The 17,701-nt window shown below is 48.3% G+C and overlaps 1 protein-coding gene across 1 annotated transcript in view; it reads left to right on the forward strand.

Annotated features, from left to right (window-relative positions):
• The first annotated feature begins 3,172 nt into the window (after positions 1 to 3,172).
• SDHB (succinate dehydrogenase complex iron sulfur subunit B) overlaps positions 3,173 to 17,701 on the forward strand; it is a 29,566-nt gene continuing 15,037 nt past the window's right edge. Inside the window, exons 1-2 of the mRNA XM_055574335.1 lie at positions 3,173 to 3,329; positions 14,246 to 14,373. Coding sequence (XP_055430310.1) covers positions 3,258 to 3,329; positions 14,246 to 14,373 — 200 coding nt within the window. The 5' untranslated portion in view covers positions 3,173 to 3,257. The remainder of the gene's footprint in view (positions 3,330 to 14,245; positions 14,374 to 17,701) is intronic.

Consider the following 17,701-nt stretch of genomic DNA (forward strand, 5'->3'; position numbering starts at 1 on the left):
TGCCTCTAATGAGGCCGTGTGGTAGTTCCAGCCTGAGCTGCTCTGCCAAGTGGCATCACTTGTATCTGACTTTTTGCAACCCTATGGACCACAGCCTGCCAGGCTCCTCTGTCCATGGGATTCTCCAGGCAAGAATAGTGGAATGGATTGCCGTGCCCTCCTCCAAAGGATCTTCCCGACCCAGGGATTGAACCCACGTCTCTTACATCTCCTGTATGGGCAGGAGAGTTCTTTACCACTAGCACCACCCGGGAAGCCCAGGACTCTACAAACTAAGCCTCATCCACCAATTCATTTGACCCTCTTAATTTCTCCAGTAGCATTTAAATTATGTGAACGTGGAAGCCAAAGACTATAAAATGGTGCCTTTCACAAGGGTAGGGGATTAAGAGGTACAAACTACAAAGTAAAAAAAATATGATACAAGGATATGAGGTACAATAGAGGGAATATACCCAATATTTTGTAATAACTATAAATGAAACAAAACCTTTAGATTTTGTGAATCACTATGTTATACACCCGAAACTTTTATAATAAATTATAACTTCAATTTTTTTTTTTTTTCTTTTGGCAGCACCATGCAGCTTGCAGGATCTCAGTTCCCTGACCAGGGGCTGAACCCCAGCCTCTGTGGTGAAAGTGCCAAATCCTAACCACTAGGCCACCAGGGAACTCCCTCAGGGTTTTAAAAAGTGAAATGTGAAAGTTGTTCAGTCGTGTCCGACTCTTTGCTACCCCATGCACTCTACAGTCCATGGAATTCTCCAGGCCAGAACACTGGAGTGGGTAGCCTTTCCCTTCTCCAAGGGATCGAGCCCAGGTCTCCCGCATTGCAGGCAGATTCTTTACCAGTTGAGCCACAAGGGAAGCCCGTGTTTTAAAAAGGTGGCTTTCATGTGTCAAAAAACAAGTAGGCAGAGAAGGAAGGACATTATTCTGGGAAACACAGGTACCTGTAAAGTTAGCTACGCACATAGACTGCCAGAGGTGACTGACGAGACCAAGTGACTTGGAGGACACGGGCCACACCTGGCCAAGGTTATCAAGCCACCAGAGTCGGTACCAACCAGGGTTCTCGGCCTCCGTAATCAACAGAAATTGACAAGAGGCCAGACAAGAAATTCAGGCAAGGCTTTACTGAGGATCCTGCGGTAGCAGGCGGAGTGATATCAAGTGACCCTTGCTCACTCCTGGTGGGGAGAGGGTTAGGAGGGTGGGGGTTGCTGAGCTGCTTCCTTACCTGTGGAGAGGGCAGGGGTGTGACCCGGGGTCAGCCTGGAGGGGTGGCTTAGGCGCTTTGCCCACCCTTTTGGCTGTGTTATGTGCAGGGGGCATGCCCGGAACCCTGCTTTTGCTCCCAATACCCTGGTTTTGCTCCTCAGGAGTGGCAGTTGGGTTTTTGGTCTTTTTGTATCATGTTGTCCATAATTTGTTCCAACTGCAGCATGCATGCAGTTATATTTAGTCCCTTATAGTCTCTTTGGGGCTTCCCTGGTAGCTCAGCTGGTAAACAATCTGCCTACAAGGCAGGAGACCCAGCTCCGGATCCCTGAGTCAGGAAGATCCCCTGGAGGAGGAAACGGCAACCCACTCCAGTCTTCTTGCCCGGAGAATTCCTTGTATTCTATTGTTCCAGAAGCTATTTGTCTCCACGCAAACACTGCAGCAAAGGGTCCCAGGTCCCAGGTCTGAAGTGGGACAGGGGTCTGGAAAGGCAGCTGAGGCGACTGGAATGGAGCTTAGAACACACTCGCACAGCCTATTGTACAGCACAGGGAACTCTACTCAGTGCTCTGTGCTGACCTAGACAGGAAGGAGATTTGAAAGAGTGAACACACGTATACGTATAGCTGATTCACTTTGCTGCACAGCAGAGACTAACACAACGTCTGAAGCAACTACACGCCAGTAAAAAAGCTAAAACAAAAATAGATTAAGATGATGGATCATAGTGCATGGTACAGAGCAGGTGTTCAAAAAATGGTTGCTGACACTAGATGTCTAAACCGTGGAGAGCCAGTTTCCCTCTTGGCCCACTTTTACAGAGCAGAGCTGACTGTATTGCAATTGTCCAGTTACTTGCCGATTTGAGAGTGAATTCAGTGAGGGCACAACCTCACCTGGCTTGCTCACTCATTGCAGCATCCTAGCGCCTGGCACATAGTAGGCGTTCCATACATATTTTTGAACAAACGACAAAAAAATGAATAATGAGTGAATAAATTACACCTTTGCCCGCAGTCTTTTAAGTCCCCTTGGTTCATTCATCAGCTCTCCTGATTTGCCTGGGACTGCCCCCCTGGAGGAGGAAATGGCACCCACTCCAGTATTCCTGCCTGGAGAATCCCATGGACAGAGAGGGGCTACAGTCCACAGGGTTGCAAAGAGTCAGACACGACTGAGCGACTGAGCAGGAACGAGGAGTCTCTAGGAACCCAGGAGTGCTGAAGCCTGTAGTCTCAGGCAAACTGCATTGTGCCTCAGAAACGACTCTGAAACTGAGTGATGTGCTTGGTAAATTTTACGCAAGAAAGAACTGCAGTGCTGGAGGAGATTCTTGAGAGAGTCCCTTGGGCTGCAAGGACATCCAACCTGTCCATCCTAAAGGAAATCAGTCCTGAACATTCATTGGAAGGACTGATGCTGAAGCTGAAATTCCAATACTTTGGCCACCTGATGCGAAGAACTGACTCATTTGAAAAGACCCTGATGCTGGGAAAGATTGAAAGCGGGAGAAGGGGACGACAGAGGATGAGATGGTTGGATGGCATCACCGACTCGATGGACATGAGTCTGAGTAAATTTCAGGAGTTGGTGATGGACAGGGAGGCCTGGCGTGCTGCAGTCCGTGGGGTCGCAAAGAGTTGGACACGACTGAGTGACCGAACTGAACTGAACAGAAAAAAGGGGTAAAAACCGGGACAGGACTTGGATCGGACGGCCCCGCCCCCTAGCGCACTTAGCCCCGCCCCCTCCCGCGGCCCACCCTCAAACCCCGCCCCCTTCCTCTGGGAAGGTCACCTTCCACCCTGGGAAGCCGAGCGGGCCCGCCCCGGCCCCTGCACTGCGCACGCTCGCGCTGGTTCCCCGCCTTCCCTCCGCCCCCTCGGGGACCGGAAGCCCCGCCCACTCGGCGGCGCCTGCGCGGCTGGCGGGGCCTCGAGGGGCCGTGGCGCGGCGCCGCGGTGCTCGGCGGGACGCCGGCGGGGTGCGACCTCGGGCGCGAGGGGCGGGGCTCGGTGTCCGGAGCCAAGATGGCGGCAGTGGCCGCGCTCTCCTTGAGGCGCCGGTTCCCGGCCGCCGCCCTCGGCGGGGCCCGCCTGCAGGTGAGCCGCGGCGCGGCGCGGGGGCGAGGGCTGGCGTGAAGGTCGCGGAGGCGGCCTGCACGTGAAGGGGCGGCGGGGCGGGTGCCGGGGAGGAGCGCGACCCGCTCCCGCCGCCCGGGGTCCTGAGGCCGGTTTCTTCCTGCTCCTCTGTGCCACCGGCGAGGTGGTCGGGGCGGAGGGGGACTTGTAGACACGGGGGGAGAAAGGATCGGGAGGGCGCCTGGACCGCCCGGGGTCACATGGCGAGCGGGTGACGCCTGACGGGTGGCAGCAGAGCGCGAGGACTCGCGTTTGGACGCCAGGTCCTTGTTCTGCCCGCAAACCGTCAGGCCTGGGACAGACGGACCCGCCGGGGCGTGAAGGGCAGGGCCTGGGAGGCACCCCTGCAGGGCGCACGGCTGGGGACCCGGGCAAGACGGAAAGCACAGGAGAAGCGGGAAGCGGGGGCATCCACCTGGCCCCCGGGGCACCCGAGAGCCCCCCAAACACCGTGGTCTCGTCGGCGTCGTAGTGCCGACCTCACGGTTTGGACCCGGATCGGATCCAGAGGTTGGCGCTGCTCTTATTCATATCGTTCAGGGCGCGTTGATAGTTTTTCTCTGCATCCCTTATATTGTCAGGAAAAGGGGAACATGGAGAAGGGGAAGGGAAACTGCCCTTGCAGTCTGTGTATATCAAAGACGAGGGTTTTACAAATCCCTTTCAGATCTTTTTCCTCTGGGGAAAAAAATCCCGTGATGTGGGTGAGCAGGAATTCTAACCTCCTTTTTAGAGATTTGAAAGCTGCTGCTGCTGCTAAGTCGCTTCAGTCCTGTCCGACTCTGTGCGACCGCATAGACGGCAGCCCACCAGGCTCCTCTGTCCCTGGGATTCTCCAGGCAAGAACACTGGAGTGGGTTGCCATTTTCTTCTCCCTTTGAAAACTGAGGCCCCCCCGAAAAGATTTTTTTTCACTTGCTCAAAATATCACAGCCAAGAACCAGTTGATCTAGGACCTAAACTCACTGTTTTGAACATAATGTGTGAAAAAATCCACGTGATAGGTGTACGAAATATATTCGTCTCTCTCTCCTTGCAGTCATGTGAAAATACGTCTGGTATTAAGTAAGTGCTGTGGCCTTCCAGCGCAGTGCCTATGGCCCGTCTTCTAATGCTGATTCTTTCCAATATGCTGTCCCTGAACCTGGACAAGTCACTTTACAGTCATTCTGAAAAGCAGGGATGGGAGTGAGGCCTGCCTACCAGAGCCTCAAGCTGGTGCCCTCTGAGCATTAAATTGGTGATTGATGACCTTGTTTACCAGTTCCTTTTATAGTTGCTGAGCAAGCAGTCAGGTGGTGACAGCCCCACCAATGAGACTGAGTTCCAAAGCTCAGGTCCCTCTTCCAAGAATGAATTATAGAGAGGGCTGGTTTCAGAGGTCAGTCTTGTAATCCCCGGTGAGGCCATCCTAGGGCCCTGAGGGCAGAGAAAACAGAAGATTACACCTCCACGCTCACGTTTTCTAGGAATGTGCATTCATACCCTCAAAAGCGGCCTGAATAGTAATGAGCGTGGTGTATTACCTTGGGGCATATTGAGATTCTAGGAACCTAGAACATGCTGGATTTCTCTTCCGCGCTCCTTTTCCGCTTTAGTTTGCACCAGCGAACCACAACTCTGCCTGTAAGGATTTACTGCGTTGTCGCTTGTGACGTTGCTTCATTCTCTTGTCTAGACTGTGTATTCCTTGAGGGCAGTTACCACCTGCTTTCACTTGTGTGTATCTTTGCTCCCAGCACTGGTAGGGTTAGGATATCTGTCTGCCAATCAGAATAATACAGGAACTGATACAGTTGCCAGTATTGAAAAGCAGAAATTATTTTCTGAACAATTCTAGGAGCTTGGCCCTCCACTGAATCTTCTAAGGTAGATGTTAATACTCCCCGCCTTCTTACAAAAGAGGAACTAAAATCAGAAAGGTTATGTAATTTGCCAAAGAACGTTCAGCTCTCAAGTGGTAGAGCTTTGGTTTGCAGCAGTGCCACGCACACATTTCAGAAGTAAGCCTGACCTTTTGTTCTCCCCAGGCTTTTGCGGCCTCCCTGCCTTCCTCCTCTCCGTCTCTCACTTTTCTGTCCCACCTGCAAACCTGCCTCTCAGTTCAGTTCAGTCACTCAGTCGTGTCCGACTCTGCCACGCCATGAACCGCAGCATGCCAGGCCTCCCTGTCCATCACCAACTCCCAGAGTCCACCCAAACCCATGTGCATCGAGTCGGTGATGCCATCCAGCCATCTCATCCTCTGTCGTCCCCTTCTCCTGCCCTCAATCTTTCCCAGCATCAGGGTCAAACCTGTCTCCATCTAGCTCCAAACCTGCCCCTTAAGGAAGCTTTCCCAGAGAACAAACAGGCTGCCTTCGACATAATGGAGAATTCACCCTTCTTATCCTCAGTTCCTTTTCAGTCCAGTTGTTTGATCTTGCTTCTCCCCTTAAATTATAAACTGTGGATCTCATCTTATCTAAGATGTCCTACAAAGGTGCGCTCAGCCTTGAACAGTCTTTAGTTTTGTAGATTGAGGTAAAAATGCTTTTGAAGGACCCCCCCCCCCCCACTCTTGGGTTTGGAGTATGAATTGCTAGGTAGGCTACCAAAAAAAACCCTCAAATATTTGCCCACCTCTTCACATCTGGCCGTATATTGCGCTTTTCTGCCTGGTACTGTGGAGAAATTGGCAACACTCCTCTGGCTGCCCTTCACTCATGCTCGTGTCCCATCGCTTATTGAAAGATAGCTTTCCAGAAATTCTCCTCACCGCCCCCCCCCCCCCCCCCGGCCCCGCAATCAGGTTTTCATTCTCTGTCAAATCAGCAGCAGCACACAAACGTCGTATAATTTTTCTCATCTCAGAAAAAGCCAGATCCAGCCACCACCCCAGTTCTCCACTCATCTTTACAGAAAAATTTCCCAAGAGGTGTCTAAACTCACCACCCACAGTTATCTCTCCGCATCTTCTCAGGAACCTATTCCAGTCAGACTTTTCACCCTTAGCACTTCACGGCCCTGGTCAGGGCCACCAGGGGCGGCTGTGTTAGCTCCAGCGCCAGTGGCTGCTTTCTCCCTGAACCGTGCCGTCAGCGCCCGCCTCACAACATGGCTTTGGCCTGCCTGCCGGGCTCCAGGTGTTCCTCCTCACGCGTTGGCAGTCCTGCCTTTCTCTCTCTCTTTGCTGATTTCTTCTCATTGCCCCGAACTCCAGGGACTCTCTCCTTAGGCCTCATCTTTATAGACCCTCCTTCGGGCTTTCGATGCCTCCTAAATTCATGTCTCCAGCCGAGACATCACCCCAAGTCTTCAGACTCAGATGGCCACTCAGCCATATTCTCAGAATTTCCACATGGGTATTTAATAAACTTTGCTGGCACAAAACCAGAATCCTGACACACACACACCAGCCGTCTCCTCCCGCCTCAGTTGATGGTAGCTCCATCCTTCACATTGCTTCCGTTCAGTCGCTCAGTCGTGTCCGACTCTGCGACCCCATAGACTGCAGCACACTAGGCCTCCCTATCCATCACCAACTCCCGGAGCTTACTCAAACTCGTGTCCATCGAGTCAGTGATGCCATCCAACCATCTCATCCTCTGTCGTCCCCGTCTCCTCCTGCCTTCAATCTTTCCCAGCATCAGGGTCTTTTACAGTGAGTTGCCTCTCCGCGTCAGGTGGCCAAAGTACTGGAGTTTAAGCTTCAACATCAGTCCTTCCAATGAACACCCAGGACTGATCTCCGTTAGGAGTGACTGGTTTGATATCCTTGCTGTCCAAGGGACTCTCAAGAGTCTACTCCAACACCACAGTTCAAAAGCATCAATTCTTCGGTGCTCAGCTTTCTTTATAGTCCAACTCTCACATCCATACATGACTACTGGAAAACCATACCTTTGACTAGACGGACCTTTGTTGGCAAAATAATGTCTCTGCTTTTATTATTAATATGCTGTCTAGGTAGGACTTCCCTGTTGGCTCAGCCGATAAAGCATCTGCCTACAATGCAGGAGACCTGGGTTCAATCCCTGGGTTGGGAAGATCCCCTGGAGAAAGAAGTGGCAAGCCACTCCAATACTTTTGCCTGGAAAATCCCATGGACGGAGAAACCTGGTGGGCTACAGTCCACGCGGTCCCAAAGCGTTGGACATGACTGAGCGACTTCACTTTCACTTTTTCACTTTCAGGTCGGTCATAACTTTTCTTCCAAGGAACAAGCGTCTTTTAATTTCATGGCTGCAGTCACCATCTGCAGTGATTTTGGAGCCCAGAAAAATAAAGTCTGTCACTGTTGCCACTGTTTCCCCATCTATTTGCCATGAAATGATGGGACCAGATGCCATGCTTTTCGTTTTCTGAATGTTGAGTTTTAAGCCAACTTTTTCACTCTCTTACACTTTTATCAGGAGGCTCTTTAGTTCTTCTTCACTTTCTGCCATAAGGGTGGTGTCATCTGCATATCTGAGGTTATTGCTATTTCTCCCGGCAATCTTGATTCCAGCTTGTGCTTCTTCCAGCCCAGCGTTTCTCATGATGTACTCTGCATAGAAGTTAAATAAGCCGGGTGACAATATACAGCCTTGATGTACTCCTTACCCGATTTGGAACCAGTCTGTTGTTCCATGTCCAGTTCTAACTGTTGCTTCTTGACTTGCGTACAGATTTCTCAGGTTTTAAAACCAGGGAGTTGCAGCTGACAACCGCAAAGTCCCAGGCTTTTTTTAAATTCCAAGGGTTACTAATGTTTTTGAATTTGTAGAAGTTAATTTTTTTAAGACCTTTTGTCCCTCTCCCCCTCCTGCCTGACTCAGGCACAGCAGCTCCTACTTTGGAGCACAGTTTATTGAAAGGTAAACATTCTCCTGCCACCTGTCGCTGTTGCTCAGTCGCCCGGTCGCTTCTGGCTCTGAGACCCCGTGGACCGCAGCACAGCAGGCCTCCCGTCCCTCACCAGCCCCCGTGGTTTGCCCAGATTCATGGCCAGTGCACCGGTGATACCATCCAACCATCTCATCCAGTGTTTCCCCTTCTTCTTCTGCCCTCAGTCTTTCCCAGCATCAGCATCTGTTCACATCAGGTGACCAAAATATTGGAGCTTCACTTTCACCATCAGGCCTTACAATGAGTATTCAGGGTTGATTTCCTTTAAGATTGACTGGTTTGATCTCCTTGCTGTTCAAAGGACTGTCAAGAGTCTTCTCCAGCACCACAGTTCGAAGGTATCAGTTCTTCAGCGCTCAGCTTCTTTATGTTCCACCTCTGACAACTGTATGTGACCGCTGGGAAGGCTGTAGCCTTCACTGGTGGGCCTTTGTTGGCAAGGTGATGTCTTTGCTTTTAATTACACTGTCTAGGTTTGTTGTAGCTTTCCTGCCAAAAAGTGATCGCCTTCTGGTTCCATGACCGCTCCAGTCACCACACTGATTTTAGAGCCCAAGGAAAAGAAATCTGCCACTGCTTCCACCTTTTCCCCCTTGATTTGCCAGGAGGTGATGGGACCAGATGCCATGATCTTAGTTTTTTAAATGTTGAGTTTTAAGCTGGCTTTTCACTCTCCTTCCTCACCCTCATCAAGTAGTTCTTGAGCTCCTCTTCACTTTCTGCCATTAGAGTGGTGTCATCCGTTTATCTGAGATTATTGATGTTCTCCTGCCGACCTTGACACCGGCTTATAGCTCATCCTGCCTGGCATTTCTCATGATGTGCTCAGCGTATAAGTTAAATAAACGGGGTGACAACACACAGCCTTTTCATACTGCTTTCTCTGTCCTGAACCAGTCCATTGTTCCATGTCCAGTTCTAATTGTTGCTTCTTGACTTGCATACAGGTTTCTCAGGAGGCAGGTAAGGTGGTCTGGTATTCCCATCTTTTTAACAGTTTTCCACAGTTTGTTATGATTGACACAGTCAAAGGCTTTAACGTAGTCGATTAAACAGAGATAGATGTTTTTCTGGAATTCCCTTGCTTTCTGTATGATCCAGTGAATGTTGGCAAATTGATCTCTGGTTCCTCTGCATTTTCTTAACCCAGCAGTTACACTCCTGGGCATTTACCCCTGAGAAATGGAGACTTACGTTCACATAGAAATTTATCCACAACTGTTCATTACAGCTTTATTCATAATAGCCTCAAACGTGGAAACAGTCTTCTAGTGGTTGAACGGCTCGACTGTGGTGCATCGGGCCGGGGAGCACTACTGGGCAATAAGAAGAAATGTGTTGAGGCGTCTAACGTGGCTGAGCCTCCAGAGAGTTACGCTGAATGAACCCCCCCCCCAAGTTACAGAAGAGATGATTACATTATATAACTTTTGTTTAATGACAGGCTTATAGAAATGTAACAGGTTAGTAATTAATTGCGGGGGGGGGGGGTGAAGGAGGGGGGATGGCAGGTCTGCAGGGCCTGACTGTGACTCTAGAGAAGCAGGTCCTTGTGATGATGGACGTGATGCTCTGCACTCGCGGCCGACCCTGCGGCCCCGTGGACTGCACAGTCCATGGGGTTCTCCAGGCCAGAATACTGGAGTGGGTAGCCGCTCCCTTCTCCAGGGGATCTTTCGAACCCAGGTCTCCCGCATTGCAGACAGATTCTTTACCAGCTGAGCCATAAGGGAATCCATACCTTGACTGTGTCGGGCTTAATAGTAATGTACTGTTGTGCTGTGGTTTTGTACATTGGTACCACTGAGGGAAGTCAAGTAAAGGACAGGTGGGAGCTCAGTATTATTTTTTATAAATGCATGGGATTCTACAGTTATTTCCAACTGAAAGGTGTGAACTTAAAGAGCAGCAGTCTATGAGCATACGCAGCAACATGAATGAATCTCAGAAGCATTTTGTGGAGCAGGAGAAGCTAGGCCCACGATGTGTGATCTCGTGGTTGTATGGAGTCTGTCAGAGGCGCACCTGCAGTGATAGAAGCCAGTCAGCTGCTGGGGGCAGGGCGCGGGCGCGGCCTGCAGAGAGACGCTAGAGAACTCTCTTAATGGGGGTGTTCTGTTGGGATTGTGGCAGTGGTTATACAATTGTATCAGAACTCATCAAACTATACACTTAAAATTGGTGAATTTATTATAATGAATATACCTCATTAAATCGCACAAAAAAGAGGAAAGAAGTGAAGTGAAGTCGCTCAGTCGTGTCCGACTCGTTGCGACCCCATGAACTGTAACCTTCCAGGTTCCTCCGTCCAGGGGATTTTCCAGGCAAGGATGCTGGAGTGGGTTGCCATTTCCTTCTCCAGGGGATCTTCCCGACCCAGAGATCGAGCCCAGGTCTCCCGCATCGCAGGCGGACGCTTGGCCGTCTGAGCCACCAGGGCAGTCCCCAGAAAGGGTGGGCGTGGGTGTTAAGCAAGCAAAAGCTTGCCGGAGCTAATACCTGCAACCGGGAATTCTCGGCAGTCTAGTGGTTAGGACGCCCCTTTTCACTGCCGAGGGCAGAGGTGCTGGGCTGCTGAGAGCCTGCGGCTGTCGGGACGACGCGGCCAAATGTCGAGTCTGTCCACCTCCTCTTAGTCGCCACAAGGTGGCGCTAGCCAAGCATGCCTGACGTTTCACAAAATGGAGTCTCGAGTTGGAAAGGGTTCATTTGCAGAAATGACTTTCCTTTGTTTAATGATCTTCACCAGCTTGGTGATTTGATAAAATACAGCTTTCATCTTCACCTTCACTTTCATTTTCTTCATACATTTTCTTCCCGTACTGAGGGTTGATATCTTCAGCTTTATTTAATTTGGGGTGCTTTTTGCCAGCCAGTAATAAACTCCAGGGCATTTCTTGTAATTACTGAGTGAACCTTAAGAGTTTTTGCTTTCTTTAGCCGTTTATAAGAGAGTTAGGTGGCCTAGAATGTAGTTTGAATTTTGCCAAGTACTCTTTGGACTGGCGAGAGCCTTCCCCCTCCTCACAGCCACAGGAGAAGCGCGCAGGACTTGCGGTCTCTGCCTTGTTTTGTCTGCCTAAATGCAAAAGGGCTTCAAGGACTAGGGGATGGCTGTGGCTTAGCATTCGTTGTAGGGCAATGCCACAAACAGAGGGGTACTTTTATTTCTTAATGGCTCGATGTAGGTCGTGTTGTTCAGCCTTTTAAGGTACATTCAAAATAAACCACATTTTTGCATTATTCTAATGCTCAGTTTTTGCTCTTTTCTTCAATCATTCCTAACCGTGGATTGAATTGCTATATGCAGAGGCCTGGACCAGGTATGCTGGGAGATGTAAAATATATGTAAAGTATAGGATTCCATTCTGTTACATGTTCTGTATCAACTTGACTGGGCCCAGATACTTGGTCAAATGTTTTTCTGAGTGTTTCAGTGAGAGTGGTTTTGAATGAGTTTAGCATTTTAATTGATAGATTGACAGAGGAATACAATTATTATATGATATAATTTATATGTGGACTCTTAAAAATACACCAAAATACTGAACAAAAGAAAAAAGGAAGCAGAGTTACAGAGAACCAACATGGTTACGGGGGCAGGTGGGGGGGGTGCCCCGCAGGGGCCGTGGGGCGAGGGGCGGTGCAGGGCGGGGGGTGGGGGGGACACAGTCCGCTGGGCGTAAGATGGGCTCAGGGAGGCAACACGGGGACTATAGCCAATGTTTTGTAATAACTGTAAATGCAAAGTAAGCCTTAAAATTGTATTAGAATATTTGAGGGGATTCTCTGGTGGTCCAGTGGTTGAGACTTAAGGCTTTCACGGCTGAGGACCTGGATTCACCCCTTGGTTAGGGAACTAAGATCCAACAAGCTGCACAATGTGGCCAGGAAATAAAATTTTTTTTTTTTAATTTAAATTGTTTAAAGATTTTTAATTATGTTTCAAAAAATAAGATAGACTGAGTAAAGCATATTGTGCTTTCTAACATGGGTGACCTTATCCAGTCAACTGAAGATACGAATAGAACAAAAAACTGGCCCTCCTTCAAATAAGAGGAAGTCCCCCTCTCAGGCTGGGATATTGATTTCTTTTTCTTGCCTTTGGACTTGAAGTAACAACTCTTCCTGGGTCTCGAGCGCTGACTTTTGAGCTGGGGCTGCATCGGTGGCTTTCCAGCTTGCAGCTGCGGACCTTGGGGGTCGTTATCCCCGTAATCACACGGGCCAATTCCCATAGTCAGGTGAGCCGATTCTGTGTACTAAATGCCTTTTCACACGTGTGTGTATGTAGGGCCACACCGTTGGTTCTGTTTCTCTGGGGAGCCCTGACTAATACACACGTCCTTAAGGAGCTAGGATGGAAAGAGAAGAAAACAGCACAGAGGAGAGACCTGAGAAGATTCCCGAGTAAGCAGAATAGTGTTTGAGAACGTGGGCCCTGGGGCCAGACCTGGGTTCCAGTCCTGGTTCCACTCACCAGCTCTCGATCGTGGGCCCGTCACTTGATCCCTGAGCCTCATTTGTCTCATCTTTAAAAATGAAGGTCCAGTGGAATCATTAATACAAAGCATTTAATACAGTGCCTGGCAGTAATAAATAGTGGCTTTGAAGATGAGTATAAATTTAAACAGAAAACTTTTTGAGCAAAGCACCCTTTTGCAAATACGTTTTTGTGGGGCGGCTGCTCTGTTGGACGGAGGGCGGGAAGCCAGCCCCGCTTACCATTGTCGTCTCCCAGCAGCCCCTGGCGGCGCTCCAGGGCCCTGTGGCTCACGCCACACCGCCTGTCACAGGCTGTAAATCCCGGGAGCTGTGTTCAGAGCGCAGGTCTCTGCTGTTTGTTAGTGCCCAGATTTCACCTTGTTTTAAGATGCAGTGTGCTTTCTCTTGTTTCCTGCACTGCTGTGCACAGCTGCCCTGCTGTGGGTGGGTTGTTTGTGTTCCTCCAGAACTCATAGCAGAGGCCCTAATCCCCAGTGTGATGGTACTTGAACTTGGGGCCTTTGAGAGGGAATTAGGGTTAGATTAGGTCATGAGGGCAGGGCCTGTGTGATGGGCTTCTGCCCTTATAGAGAGAAGGAGAGAGCTGAGATCTCCTTGCAGCATGTGAAGGTAGAGCAGGATGCAGCTGTCTGTCCTCACTTAGACACCAAACCAGAGCTGCTGACACCGGGATCTTGGACTTCAGCCTCCAGAACCATGAGAAGTAAATGTTTGTTGTGTTAGCCGCCTAGTCTTTTTTTTTTTTAAACAGTGGCTCAGACTGAAATGCGGAATCGACACCAGCGTCTCGCTTTGGCCACCGCAGTCGCTTTCTAGCTGGTTTCCCTAGATGTCATCTGACGAGTCTTCCTTTGTAAGCCGGTGGTGGTCTTCTCAAAAATAAAATGTCATCCACCTGATAAATTTTTGTTAGCTTCTCATTACTCTTAGGATAAGATCAAAACTTAGAAGTCTTTCTTGCCTCCCTGGAGCCTGCCCCGTCTCATCCCGTCTCAGGTCAGCCCCTGCACAGTGGGCGTCTCTCGGTCCTCACAGGGCTCTGTGCTCTCCCACCCAGGCCTCTGCACGTGTGCCTTCAGCTTATGACGCCCCTTCTCCTTGCCCTTCACCCCTAGTCATGAAGCCTCAGCTTAAGTTCCCTTATGGAGGCCTCCCCGGCCACTTAGGGTAGTGTAAAAATCTGCTGCAGGCTCCCTCGCTGTGTTTTATTAGAAGTATTTCGTTTCTCTTCTTGCTCACTGCACACTGGTTTCTATGAGGGCAAAGGCTGTGTGTGTTTACTCAGCGCCATTCCGCCGGCCCCCAGTGCCATCGCTGGCGTTTCATAGGTGCTTGGTGCCCTGTGTTGGATCTTGAATGGCTGTGTTTCTCAGGAAGACTGTGTCAGTAATATACGAGTTTGTATCCAGTATTGCAGTTTATAGTGCCGACTAAGTAGAATGATTTATCTTGCATTTTTAATGATTCTTTTTTCCCCTTCTTGTGAACTTTTTAAATTTCAGGCCTGCCGTGGGGTCCAGACAGCTGCAGCCGCAGCACCCCGAATCAAGAAATTTGCCATCTATCGATGGGACCCAGACAAGACTGGAGACAAACCTCATATGCAAACTTATGAGATTGATTTGAATAAGTGAGTATCTCTGTGAAAGCTAGGTATTTGATAAATGAAGGTGAGCTCTTGGTCTGATTCAGGGACACATTTTTCCCATCCTTGGAAGGTTTTAAAACTGAGAGTATCCAGTGGCTCTGGAGTTTATCATCTGTTTTTAAAACAAGAATGACATAGATACCTGATTCAAAAACATAGTACCAGGAGAGAGGCTCAAGAGGAAGGGGACGTGTGTATACCCATGGCTAATCCATGCTGATGTAGGGCAGAAACCAGCACAGCATTGTAATTCTCCTTCAATCAAAATTAAATTAAAAAAAATAATAATCTGGGATTTCAGATTAAAAAACGATAATACCAAGAAGAACAGCTCTTATGAAATTCCTTTTCTTCTTCCAAATCAAAGTGTAACAGTTTCTAGAATACTTCCATCTCAAAGCATAACAGTAGAGATTGTTTTATGCATAGATCTGAAATTATTAACACATTAACAGTTTAAAAATCCTCAGTGTTTTTATGTTAATTTATGAATGTGGGCCTGTGTATTCTACAATAACGATGAACACCATAAACTTGTCCGGAATGGTGGTGGGCCAAGATAGGGATGGAGTTAAAATATTAAAAGTGATCCATTCCTTTTTGTTAGCTTTCTATTTCTGTAGTAATAATTGCTACAGATTTAGTGGCTTAAAACAACATATTTATTCTCTTGGAGTCCTGTAGGTTAGCAGTTCGGTAAAGGTCTCATGACTAAGCTCAGGGTGTCCGCAGGCCACATTCCTTCTGGAGACGAGAGCATCTATTCTGTCCCTTCAAGCTCTTGGCAGAAGCCAGCTGAGGGCCACTCCCAGTGTTCAGAGGCCAGCGCAGCCCTTGGCTCACAGTCCACGTCTCCAGAGCAGCAGCAGGCCGAGTCCCTCACGTTACATCTCTGAACTGCTCTTCCGTCATCTTTAAAGGCGCTCCGCAGAGAGCCGAGAGGAAAGAGTCTAGCGAGCTGGGCTTTAGCTTCCCACTACCAGCTACCTCTGCCTCCCCAGTAACACCAGCCCTGCTCTGTTTTGTGGTCCGTTTTATTTATAAATGAGTATTTCCTTTGAACAAAAGCTTCCATGGCACCAAAAAAAATGTTTGAAAACTACCAATATTCTAAATGCTTTTTTTAAACTCTGTCAACCCATAAACTCTTTTAGTAGAGTTAATTGATATATGATCTTCTCAGACAAAATTATCAGATATTTAGCAACTGAAAATTATTAATAAAATCCAAATAAAGGCAAATTGTATAGAGCACACTTTCTGACCATAATACAATAAAACTAAAAATTCATATTAAGAGCAAAAAACCATAATTACTTGGAAATTAAAAAGCACTCTGTTAAATAACTACTTGATTAAGGAATAATAAAAATGTTATCACTTAAAAAATAAAAACTTTGCAAATTAAAACTGCAGAATGTGATTAAAACTGGGAGAGTTAAATTTATAACATTTTTAATGATAAAAAAATTTAAAGATCAATTGCATTTACTTCCAGTAATGGCAGAATAGCTTTCATTAGATTGAAAGTGAAATTGAAAGTCGCTCAGTCGTGTCCGACTCTTTGCAACTGCATAGACGTAGCCCGCCAGGCTCCTCTGTCCATGGGATTTTTCAGACAAGAACACTGGGGTGGGTTGCCATTTCCTTCTCCAGGGAATCTTTCTGACCCAGGTATCGAACCCGAGTCTCCTGCATTGCAGGCAGACTCTTTACCATCTGAGCGACCAGGGAAGCCCTAACCCTTCCACAAATAATAACTGTACACTCTGGTTTATAAAACAAGTATAAGAAGCAGTGGGACTTCCCTGGGGGTGTACTGGTTTAGAATCTGCCTGCCGACACGGGGGGCACAGGTTTGATCCCTGGTTCAGGAAGAGCCTGCGTGCTGCAACTACTGACCCCGTGTGCCTGGGGCCTGTGCCCCCACAGCAGGGGAGCCCCTGAGTGAGAAGCCGTGCACTGCAGCCAAGACCCAGCACAGGCAAGATACATACATCTTCAAAAAAGGCAGCAGCAGCAGGGACCAGAGGCGCAGGAGAGGAACCGAAGCAGGCAGACGCAGAGAGAGTTGGCAGTTGGGGGTATAGAATGGTTTGCAAAAATAAACTCTCTTTGCATGTTCTTTAACTGAGGGTAAGCCCCCATTGATATGGGAGTGCAAGGGCTAAAACTCAATTAAAAAAACCACAGTCTTACTGTGGTCACTAGCTTACATAACCAGAGTATGCATTTGGAAGCCAGCACAGTGACCAGAAAAGGAGGGGGAAATCCTGGAACGAGGTACAGAGGGGGAGTCCCAAATTCTGTTTATGAACTGCCCAGATCTTGAGATCAGTCATACTAATTGTTGCCTTAACAACAACAAAAAAAATCATCACTCTTCTGAGAAGCACAGTCCAGTCCAGCGTTACTGCGTCGTGTCGTTTACATGGCCAACATACGAGCCAGAATTACTCATACACAGAAGCAGTGCAACACGGTACATACTCGAGTGAAAAGACTGAACAGAGACCAGCCTTGAAGCAACCCGCTTGTGGGAACCAGCAGAAAGGAGTTTAAGCAATTGTAATTGTGTTCTTAGATAAAGGAAGATATACTCACAGTAGGATAGGAAGTCTCAGCAGAGAGTTAGAAACTTAAAGAACTGATGGAAAATCTGGAACTGAAAAGTACAGTATCGGAAGCAGAGAATTCACTGAGTGGGCTTAGTTTAAGAGCAGGTCGAAACTGACAGTGGGTAACGCTGGTGAACCTGGAAGTAACTAGAAATTTAAAAAAAATACTAGAAATTGCCTGTTCTTAAGACAAAAAGGAAAGAGAGTTTTTAAAAAAGCATTTCATTGATCCACGGAACAGTATTAGACGCTCTAACACACATGTAATTGGAGTCCCAGAAGAAGTGCAATGGAAAAATAGGCAAAAAATAATATTCGAAGAGGTAATGGCCAAGGATTACCCAAGCTTGTGAAAAGCATAAGTTACATACTCAAGAATCTTACTAAGTCCCAAGCAGGGTAATTCATAGAAGACCACCAAGCACATCGTGGTCAAGTTACTGAGGATAAAAATACAGAGAAAGTCTTGAAAGCCAGGAGAAAGCACACACTGCATGCAGAGGTGGGAGTGAGCGTCTGCTGCTCGTCAGAAAGTGCAGAAGCTGAAGCACAGTGGACGACTTCTCGATTACTAAAAGGAAAGCTCTGTGAACTGGAATTCTGTGTTCAGCAAAAAGATCCTTCAAGATGAAGATGAAATTAAGACATTTTCAGATAACAAAAAGGGAAAGAATAGCCAGAGACCTGTGCCA

This window comes from Bubalus kerabau, chromosome 3 (assembly GCF_029407905.1).
Source record: "Bubalus kerabau isolate K-KA32 ecotype Philippines breed swamp buffalo chromosome 3, PCC_UOA_SB_1v2, whole genome shotgun sequence".
Classification (NCBI taxonomy): Eukaryota; Metazoa; Chordata; class Mammalia; order Artiodactyla; family Bovidae; genus Bubalus; species Bubalus kerabau.